This window comes from Cucurbita pepo, chromosome 4, assembly GCF_057944985.1.
Source record: "Cucurbita pepo subsp. pepo isolate OVF chromosome 4, ASM5794498v1, whole genome shotgun sequence".
Taxonomy (NCBI): domain Eukaryota; kingdom Viridiplantae; phylum Streptophyta; class Magnoliopsida; order Cucurbitales; family Cucurbitaceae; genus Cucurbita; species Cucurbita pepo.
The window spans coordinates 12,948,124-12,958,302 of NC_141801.1; the positions used below are offsets into that span (position 1 = coordinate 12,948,124).

General features: G+C 34.6%; 2 protein-coding genes across 2 annotated transcripts; both read left to right on the plus strand.

Moving 5' to 3' along the window:
* Window positions 1-194: 194 nt before the first annotated feature.
* LOC111792317 (plant intracellular Ras-group-related LRR protein 7) lies at window positions 195-5,634 on the plus strand. Its single transcript, XM_023673701.2, has 11 exons — window positions 195-685; window positions 1,168-1,346; window positions 2,113-2,182; window positions 2,344-2,390; window positions 2,673-2,781; window positions 2,935-3,020; window positions 3,945-4,035; window positions 4,126-4,211; window positions 4,637-4,723; window positions 4,828-4,970; window positions 5,350-5,634. Exons 2-10 carry the CDS (start codon window positions 1,248-1,250, stop codon window positions 4,936-4,938), a joined length of 786 nt encoding a protein of 261 aa, XP_023529469.2. The 5' UTR covers window positions 195-685; window positions 1,168-1,247; the 3' UTR covers window positions 4,939-4,970; window positions 5,350-5,634.
* Window positions 5,635-6,298: 664 nt separating this feature from the next.
* LOC111793441 (uncharacterized) lies at window positions 6,299-10,148 on the plus strand. Its single transcript, XM_023675311.2, has 3 exons — window positions 6,299-7,018; window positions 7,970-8,141; window positions 8,490-10,148. Exons 2-3 carry the CDS (start codon window positions 7,994-7,996, stop codon window positions 9,875-9,877), a joined length of 1,536 nt encoding a protein of 511 aa, XP_023531079.1. The 5' UTR covers window positions 6,299-7,018; window positions 7,970-7,993; the 3' UTR covers window positions 9,878-10,148.
* Window positions 10,149-10,179: the final 31 nt, after the last annotated feature.

Sequence of the window (10,179 nt, forward strand, 5' to 3'; positions counted from 1 at the left end):
TAATTTTTGTTGATAAAAAATAAAAGTAATTTGAAGATTTAGTAAAAACATATAGCATAAAAGGAAAACTTCGAAATTAAAAATACAAAAATAGTATAAATTAAAATAAAAAATTTAAAAGTGTATGAACTAAAAGAGAAAAGACGATGATATTTTAATAATATTTGTATATATAAATTATGCTAAATAGTTACTCAGATTATCCATGGATCCGTTGTTTACAGGTTTTCACCCACTCAAATTCGTTGTGTTATCATCTCCATCTGATTTCAATTCAACGTCGTTGATCCAAAGATGGATTTTCATTTTAGGCATTTCCTTTAATATCCGCCTCGGTTGTCTTCTTAAACCATTCACCTGGTCAAGGTTTTACAGAGAGGTTCAATGATCGTCTCATTCGTGTATTACTATTTATACGTCTGACCCGTGAGCTCCGATTTTGGGTGTTTTCACTTAATTCTATCACGATCTTCGATGTTCTGTTGATCAACCTCCACTTTTTATCCTTCTGGGACTGTTCAATTCACGAATTCAGGTAAATTTGGTGTTCTCCGAAGTAGGGATACCATTTATTTTGGACCCAAATCGGGTTAGGCAAGACTTCTTCGCATTCCCTGTTCATAAGTGATCGAAGCTGTGTTCGTGTGATTGTTTCTCTGCAGAGGCTCGGGAACTAATATCTCTGGTACGAAATTTGAGAAGTTCTAAGTTCATTTTTACTGTATTTATTTAAAATGTGACGAAAAATCTTGATCAACGATATTAGAAAGATGGAATGCATGATTTTTTTTTTCATATGCTCAGCACGAGAGACAATGTTTCTTATCACTGGAATTCAAGCCTGATACAAATCAATGAACAAAATGAATTCTGAATCTTAATGATATTTTGTTGAAAGGCTCTGCGACTTGTTAAAAGTTACTGTGAGGATATTTGTATCAGTGCCTTGTTAATATTTTGTTATATTTTACCAAGCAGCGTAGACCAACATGTATTCCTTATACTGAGGTTGGAGATTTAAATCTCCACTTGTATATATATATATAGAGAGAGATATATGTATGTTTGTATATGGACAGTTATAGAGTGCCTAATCCGTTCCAAGTTCTGTGGAAGTACTACAATTCAGTTCTGCTATTTCTGACACTTGGATTGTATATGTATCAGAGACGGATTCGAAAAGCTTGTCATCACTATCATCGTTGTTCCTTTCTTGGAAGGCTGAGTTTTTCTCTGCTGCTGGCAACATGGGGTGCTATTCTAGCAAGAATGCAGATTCAAAGGCCAGCAGAGTTGCTCGATGGCAATCTACTGGCATCGTGGCTTTGCGAGACTCAAAGCTGAAGGTTATCTACCTTATTATTTTTAACATCAACTGTATATCGTCTTTTTGTTAGGCTTTGGCCATCATGCTTATCAATGTTATGTTTGGATAAGAGTTATGTACCAATTGGACATATGGCTGTCTTTGTTGGAGGTCCTTTAGTGCTTCTGATTGTTTTTAAAAATCTCTTGCTCCGTTACAAGTAGGTACTTATTTAGTAATTTACAAATTAACTTCTTTATTAGATATATATTTGTATGCTAATGCATTATTTATGCGTGTGATTGAATGTCGCGGCATTGAGGAATTAGGAACGTTCGTGGCTGATGGAATCATTTCAAGTTATTAATTAGATTTTTCTTAGATGGAAGAAATCTCATCAAAGGAATAAAATGTGTCTTACAAAACCAAAGGACAAGGGGATTCCAAAACGTTCTTCCAGTCGGGACAAATGAAAGAAAGATTACAGTAACAAACCCCTTACATGCATGTTCTTTTTATCTGTGTTTTCCAGAAAGATATTGACAAGGATATCATTATGCTGTAAATAGGGTCAACTGTAAATGTTAGTCATACGTGGACCTTTGCTTTACGATACATCTGGCTATACTGATGTTGTTGATATTTGGATTGCATGAATTGGGGCTTTCACACAGAAATATTGTCATTATGAAAAAAATACTATACGAGTAGATGAATTCCAATAGCTCATGCCATTCTTTGGAAATGCTCACACGATTATCAATTTTGTTGGTCATATGCTCACACATTTACCAATGTTGGAACAGACATTTCCTGATGAAGTTCTTGACTTGGACAGATCTGTCCGCACCCTCGATTTAACTCACAACAAAATAGGTGGTTATCTCTAACTGTTCTTTCTTATGCTTCATGTTGCGGTCATAATTTTCGTTGAAAAGCTATTTTCTGACTTTAATCATCCTTGTATTGGCGATAATGAAGCTACTAATAATAATTTCAATACTTGTATTAATTTGTCTCTTCTGATTATTTTGCAGTTGATATTCCTATGGAAGTCTGCAAATTAATAAACATGCAGCGTCTGGTAGGGATTGTATTTCATTTTTACTCAGCTTATGTAGTATTGATTTGTAAAATTTTTCAATAAAAGCCTATGACATCATTGTAAAACTCTGTGCTTCTGTTCTCATTAGTTGTACATAGGAATTGTTGAATTCTTCTCTTTCCTTTATTTTTTAGATTTACAACAGTTTATTAGAAGTAGAACTAAGAATTCTGATACTTTATCTCACATTTCTCTTTGGGTGGGGGGGAAGAACTGCAAACAAGACTGAATTGCATCTTAAATTTTCATTTTCCTTGTCAGATATTGGCAGATAACCTTATTGAGCGTCTACCAATGAATTTGGGGAAGCTCCAATCTCTAAAAGTCATGATGCTTGATGGAAATCAAATTACGGCATTACCCGATGAATGTAATTTTCTTATCTAATTTATCAAGAGATATAAAAAAGAATGCAAGAAGCGATAGTATTTTTCTCCTTGTCCCAGGCTACTGCAACTTCTGTTAGACTTTCTTACAATTTTTTTTTAATGCATTCTAAATGAATATCAGTTCTTGTGTGTAGTGGGTCAGCTAGTAAGGCTTGAACGTTTATCTGTCTCCCGAAATTTGCTATCATCCTTACCTGAAACCATTGGAAGCTTGCGGAATGTAAGTGAATTTTATTTTTTATTCTTAGAATTTTAACAATTATACCTCCTCTATCATTTTTTATTTGGTTGCATTTTCAGAGAACTTCAAGTTATGTTGTCTCTAATATCGAGTCAAAGTATTGGATCGTGGTATTGTAGATCTATGACTGCATATGTGGCAGCCACTACTTTAAAATTCTTCATGTCCATATCTCAAGTTGAATAGCAAAAAGTAGGTGCCTCAGCAACCAATTATAGATAAACAAAATAAAATACGTTTGGAGCGTTAAAATAATGGTTAAAGAGGATGATGTGCCATAGCTAGTTTAAAAGATAATTCACCCTGCAATATGGAATATTTCTGTGCAAAAGTTGTTTTGCTGTACATGTTTTCACATATTAGAACTTATGGTTGGACACCTTAGAGTATATACTCAGAGGTAAAAGTCCTTAGAAGTTAGATAAACAAAAATGGAAAAAAAAAAGAGAAGAATCATAGGAGAGTGATTCGTTTAAGACTGATTGTTTAAGATTATAAGTAAACAGAATAGTTCGGAAACCTCTTTTTCATTCTAACTAGGATATACTCGTGATCAATCTTTCGTGATTGCGGAAAATGACACATCCATGACCATGGGACGAGACCGGGCAAAGTTCCATTACCCATCCAAAGGAAGCACTTACATTGCAGCAGAATTCCAAAAGACCTTGAGAGTCCTATAAATTTTATCAATCATGAGATTATGAAAGCCTCAACATCGTAACACTTGTATTTATAGTGAAGTTAATAATGAACTTCATTGCATGTGGGCCAATATTCATGCTAATATCTATCGAAAGTCAATTAGCGAGATCGTGCTAAACTTTTTTAAACCATTTATTTTGATGTGGTAAAGTGTGCATACTACCATCCTCAGGGCTAACAAGAGGTTTGATGATGCAGTTATTTCTTATCAATGTGTCAAACAACAAGTTAAAATCTCTCCCAGAATCAATAGGAAGTTGTTTCTCCCTTGAAGAATTGCAAGCAAATGGTATGTGAAGTTCTTGCCTATCTTTTTACTGGAACTTAAAACATTTGCGATTCTATTCAAACATTTCCTTACATTTAAACAACTTTTCAGATAATCTTATGGAAGGACTTCCCTCGTCTGTGTGCAATCTAATTCACCTGAAGTCATTGTGTTTGGATAATAACAATATCGGTCAGGTAGACCTTTTCGCTATTTGTGCACTATTTAGCTTCCTAAATTAACAGTTCTGGTTATATCCACGAATGCGATACTATTTAACATAAAACGAATATCCTTTACTGATTATAGCCTGAGTTTTGAGATTTACCTGGAGGACTGACACTCCTTGATAGATATGTAGAATTTTAGTCCACAATGTGCCAACCTGAAATTGAAATCAATTGCTGAACTGAAAGTAACGAGGAAAAACTAGTTCATTAGATTGGGCATCTTCACTTAATAGACTGTCATTTTGATTTGAATTTCTCTCATGAATGAATAATTTCTACTCCAAATGCTATCTTATTTGTTCCTACATAATAAATTTCTCTCCATTGTATGCTTAGAAGTTTTCCTCTCAGCGTACGTAAATTTGATCTGTGGTCTTGTATTTCTATCTCAGCTACCATCGAATCTGTTGAAAGATTGCAAAGCATTGCATAATGCATCTTTACATGGTAATCCAATTATAATGGATCAATTTCAGCAGGTGTGGTCTACTTCTTAATTGCACTTATCTCTCATTTAACATTATTCATAAAACAAGTGAAATATACTTACTGATACTGCTTGTTTCTTCCATGGACGACTAAGATGGAAGGATTTGATGAATTTGAAGGTAGGAGAAAAAAGAAATTTGACAAACAAATTGATTCCAATGTCATGATCAGTTCCAAGGGCCTTGATGAGGGTGTCGATCTATAAAACCATTGCACTGCCTTCATAAAAGAAAAATTGTAAGTTAGAATGCTAAATCTATATATTATTTTCTGTGTTATAAACTTATTCAAATGCATCATTGGTCTTATTACCTTACATTTAGCTGTTCATTTTGGATTTAATGATATCATTTTAGTCGTTATAATTTAACAAACGAGTTATTCTGTTGCAACCGAGTCGTATGAATAAGTAGGTAGTTGAATCACTTTTGATCACGTATGTTCATCGACTATTCTATTATTCATCATTATCTATAGGTTGTTTTTTGATCAAATTTTTAAATGAACGTCTTCACTCGAGATTACATTGTGACGTTATCAATGGTACACAACTGCCGTCTCTTTTGGCTATATCTTCTCTGAATTTACTCATGTCAACCTACACTATTCTGTACAGATTGAAGGAGACGGTTTTGCTTGTTTGCTTCCTTGTTGCTGTAAATTCAAAGTGTGTGAAAGAATTGGGACTCAATTGTGCAACGTTTTGCAACATAAACTGTACACAGGAGGGGGCTCCGATACCACTGCAGTTTCGTGTATAAATTCATAAGCCTTTTAATTGTGTTTAATTGTGATAAATGACTTATTTACGGTAGATGTTATTATTGTAGTTTAAAAATATATTACAAATATAGTCTTTTGGAGGAAATATATATATATAAATTGCTATGTTGTCATTAAATTTTATTACAGAGGGATGCATAGAATTTAGATTATTATTAATTTTTACTTTTTTTTTATATAGATTAATAGAATAATAAGCTGAATTTCCAAGTTATTTATGCTCTTTTTTTATTGGACACATGGCGATTTATAATTGGTTCGAAATATAATTATTGATTTTTTTTTTTTTTTTTGGATTTTTGGTGTTACAATTTGTGACACACCAAAATTTCTCCATTCCCCTATATTTAACTCTAACGATGTTAATTTTTCAACATTTTTATCGGTTTTGTATTATACATATATTTTATAGGTAATTCAACGCACTTTCGAGAGTACTTGTTTTAACTATTATTTGATTAAATTTTGTTCGAAGGATTAATATTATGCACTTAATTATGTGTTAATCATTGTGGGGTAGGGTCGACACATTATAATTTTTAATAACAATAAATAATTAAAAAATTGTAATTTATAGAGTATAGTTGCAAAATTTTAATGTAAATCATTCAATCATATATTATAAGTCAAAAAAATAAAAAAATAAAAAAATAAAAGTCAATTGCCACTTAGGCGGTCGAAAGATGCCACGTGTAAGGATCCATTGCATTGGATTAAAACCCAAATCACTACTACGTCGTGTGTTCGTATTTCACATATATAGCGATTTCCTCCACGTCCTCAGCCCCAAACGGAGAGGGCTTTATTCGTAATTCCATAAAGATTTGTGCCTCTTTTAGCTATATTCCATTTCGGATAACTTTCTTCAAACAAAACCAAACCCTAGTTTTGGTCATCGTCAATCGCCGCCGCCTCTTTCAATTCCCACCTTTTATTCGTTTTTTTTTTTTTTTTTGTTTCCATCGTCCTCCTTCTCGATCCACCGCTTCGATCTGTCTTTCGTTATTAGATCTGGTTTTGATTCATCCTCCTCTACATATCGGTATCAATTTTGCCGTTTTCGTCTTCTTTTTACGTTTCTTGTCTTAGGTCATCATCGAAGCTCCGATCCTTGAGGCTAATCGGAGATCTGTTCTTTCCAACTCTGGTTCTGGTTTTTGTTTTTTTATTTCGATTTTTCTTCGAATTTGTAAATTATTTTTAATCTTTTTAGCGTCTTAGATCTGGATTTTTGTTTTTGTTCGCCTGGGATCGTATATTCCATCAATTTATCGTAAATCGTTGTTCCCGATTTGTTTGATTTTGTGATTTTGGTGGATTAGCGAATATAGGGTTAGGGTTTCTGCGTATTTGGGATTTTTTTTTTTTTTTTTTTACCAAAATTAATTGGGGGAAATTCAAATTTCTCGGAGTAACCGTGACTGTTCGTTCAATTACCTGTATATCCGAGCTCCGTTTTTCCTCTTCGTCTTTGCTCCGTTGATACGTCGACTATTTTAGAGGTACAGAGTGAATGGTTCTTCATTTTTTAGGGTTTTCAGATTTGATGTTTAATTGATGAAAATATCTAGCAGTAATTTCTAATTATCGTTCTTCGATTTTTTTAACCCTTCTAATAAGCCAAGTTGGGCCCCTTTCTATAATGGTACTCATTTACATGTATGCCCCTTCCCTGTATAAAACTCTCAACAATCATGAATATTTAAACAGTTTAGATGATGATATCACTAGAAGTAGAACTAAATATTTTAAGCATCGATTATAGTATATTCTCATTACTACATTGCCTTTTCTTGGTGAATGACTTGGACAATGGACTCTTTCAGGTCTCAGATTTTTTTGAGAACGCTTTTGAAGAATATTTTTGTTCCTTTCTTCGTAGGTAGAATAAGACGATAACCAAGCATGTTAAATTCTCTTCTGTTTCTTAAACAATTGTTCATATTCGTGTTATGGGTTTGACATGTGTCTTGTCAACTGACTTCAACATGCATGTGCAAATTCTCTTCTGTCTTTCCTTTTTACCGTGAGGTTAATATGTTTCCTTGATACTGGAATGGTACTTGATATTATTAATAGGATACTGAAGGTGGTCTGAACATGAAAAAGGCATCCCAGATAGTGGTAGAAGATGGATGATGCTCTCTTTAGTACTTTAGAAAAGAACAGAATCCAAACTCTACTGGTCTATGATTTATTCTCTGATGTATTAACTCAATTAAATGTAGACTAGTTAAGAAACTCAAGGTGCTTGATTATTTGATTAAATATAGATGATTTAAGTATTTGATTAGGATCCTTTCAAGGTTTCAGCATTGACCTTTTCTAGAATGTTTTCCTCCCCCAGTTGTGTATAATTTAAGTAATATTTATTGTGCATTGTGCCTCTATCTGTTTCATTATTAATTGATGGGATTTCTGGCAACTTTTTTAACTTATTGTTTCCTCCACAGATCACAATTGGTGCTGCCGTTAAAATGGTACAGAAACGGTCTTTTGATGATGGAGAACCACTTGAGATCTCTTCCAAGCACTTGAAACAAGTGGTTGAACAAAGCCATCAAATAATGTCATTTTCAGAATCTGTTATCTCTGAAGATCCTCTACGATATCATTTTGCTCTAGGTGCGAGATTTTGCCTTTAATCTTATGTGGAAGTTTTCAGCAACTGTCTTAAGACTTGTAGTTTGTTGAAGTTGCTATCTTGTAGGATTGTAATGTGGAAGCTGCAGATTTGAGCTATTGTACCCAACATATATTTATCATCTACTTATTATCATCCCTTTGTATTTAACAATCTCTCAGTGAAAGATATTTTTTTGATTTGGGCTAATCATTTGTGCAGTTTTATGTATTTTTTTTATTGTTTATTTGATTGATAAAATTAGCTGTAAAACGTAATCTGTCTGATGTTTCTATTTAGAGCTGTCTGGATAACTCTGATGGCAATTCATTTTCAATTGTGATTGACAGGGGAGGAATTTCCAAAGAATGATATAGAAAGTGACGAAAAGCTTTCAAGTGGAGTTTTCTCAGAGCCCCAGGGAAGCAGTGATGACTTTGATACTAGTATTCCTGGCTTCATGTCCTTCTCTTGCACGAACAATATTAAGGCCCATGAAGAGGGATCCCCATCTAAATCTCCTCGACATCATTCTATTTCCTCTGATTTTTTTAACCCTGTAAATCATCAGCGAAGGATTTTGACGTACTGTGAAGAAATATATTCTTTACTATTGGACCACCCTCCTCAAAAATCTGTTTCCATTGGTCCTGATCATCAAGCTATTGTTCCACCATGGAGATCACGGGATGTGGAGGTTATGCCTTATGTGTCTGAATCAGATTCAAAGTCTGATCTTACGGTTGATGAATACGAGAAGAGGTTGATTGGTACTTGTGTTATTCCAATGCCTGATGTGGATTCAGAAGTTGGGAGTGGAAGAGCAGCTTGCAGCTGTGAGGATGGTGGATCTGTGGGATGTGTTAGTGAGCACATTGCAGTTGCAAGGGAGCAGCTTAAAAGTTCTATTGGACCAGAAAAATTTATGGAGCTAGGGTTTTCTGAAATGGGAATGCAAGTGGCCCAGAAATGGAGTGAAGAAGAAGAACGATTGTTTTATGAAGTTGTTTTTTCCAATCCAGTCTCATTGGGGAAAAACTTCTGGGGTGATCTTTTGGACGTTTTTCCTTCCAAATCTAAAATGGAGATTGTTAGCTACTACTTCAACGTTTTTATGCTCAGAAGGCGAGCAGAGCAGAACAGATGTGATTCATTAAACATTGATAGTGACAATGATGAGTGGCAAGGGAATGATGACTATGGCGACAATGAACCTGGAATGACGGAAGAGGATGACGACTCTGTTATTGAATCACCACTACACGAAGTTGGGCCTGTATTCAATCATGGCCGGGAAGATGATTTGCAGGAGTATGACGAGGATATTACCGATGAAAGATTTGATGATAATGAAAGTGAGGGAATTGGTAATTGTTTCAATAATTGTGGTTCCAGTCCCGCTCTTCAGGACAAAATTCCTTGTGATGAAAGGGGAGGAGAACACGAAGTTCAAGATGATTCCTGCACATCATCTGAGACGTGTCCTGCAACCCAAGAACTTCCAGCCAAGACGGAGCATTGTGATCAATGGCTGGGTAGCTTTACGGGGCCAAGCAATAGTGTTGGTCTTGGTCATGGGCCTTCATCGGTTCAAGATCATTGTGATGCTAAGGTGTGGGATGTTGGATACTTGACTTGTTCGAAAAGTGAAGTTGACTTCTTGCCAACTAGCTGTATGATAGAAGAAGTTTTTGGAGATGGTTCGAGTAATTACAAGGCAAGGGATGGGAAGAGCTAGAGTTAGTTGCAGCCTGAGCATTCAACATCATGAATGGTAAATTGGAATGGAAAAAAATTTTCCTTTCTTTTTACTTTCTCGAGGGTGTATCACCCAAAATTTTTCTCCTGCATATAAATAGCGATAGGGAGAATTGCAATTTTCTTTTTCATCAAGCTAAGATGGACAGCCACCTTCCCTGTAAAGAGATGGCATACTTGAAACGCAATTTGTTTTCCTGCAAGATGTCTTCTCTTGATCATAAATGAAAAAATTGGACTCATGTTTCGTCTCTCTTGTGCAAAAAGAAAGTGAGTTTTGCA

Coding starts and splice junctions, on each gene's coding strand:
- LOC111792317 (XM_023673701.2), top strand. CDS start 1,248: ATGGGGTGCTATTCTAGCAAGAATGCAGATTCAAAGGCCAGCAGAGTT. Junction 2,391..2,672: donor TAATAAACATGCAGCGTCTG/GTAGGGATTGTA, acceptor TTTCCTTGTCAG/ATATTGGCAGATAACCTTAT. Junction 4,724..4,827: donor TAATGGATCAATTTCAGCAG/GTGTGGTCTACT, acceptor TGGACGACTAAG/ATGGAAGGATTTGATGAATT.
- LOC111793441 (XM_023675311.2), top strand. CDS start 7,994: ATGGTACAGAAACGGTCTTTTGATGATGGAGAACCACTTGAGATCTCT. Junction 8,142..8,489: donor ACGATATCATTTTGCTCTAG/GTGCGAGATTTT, acceptor TGTGATTGACAG/GGGAGGAATTTCCAAAGAAT.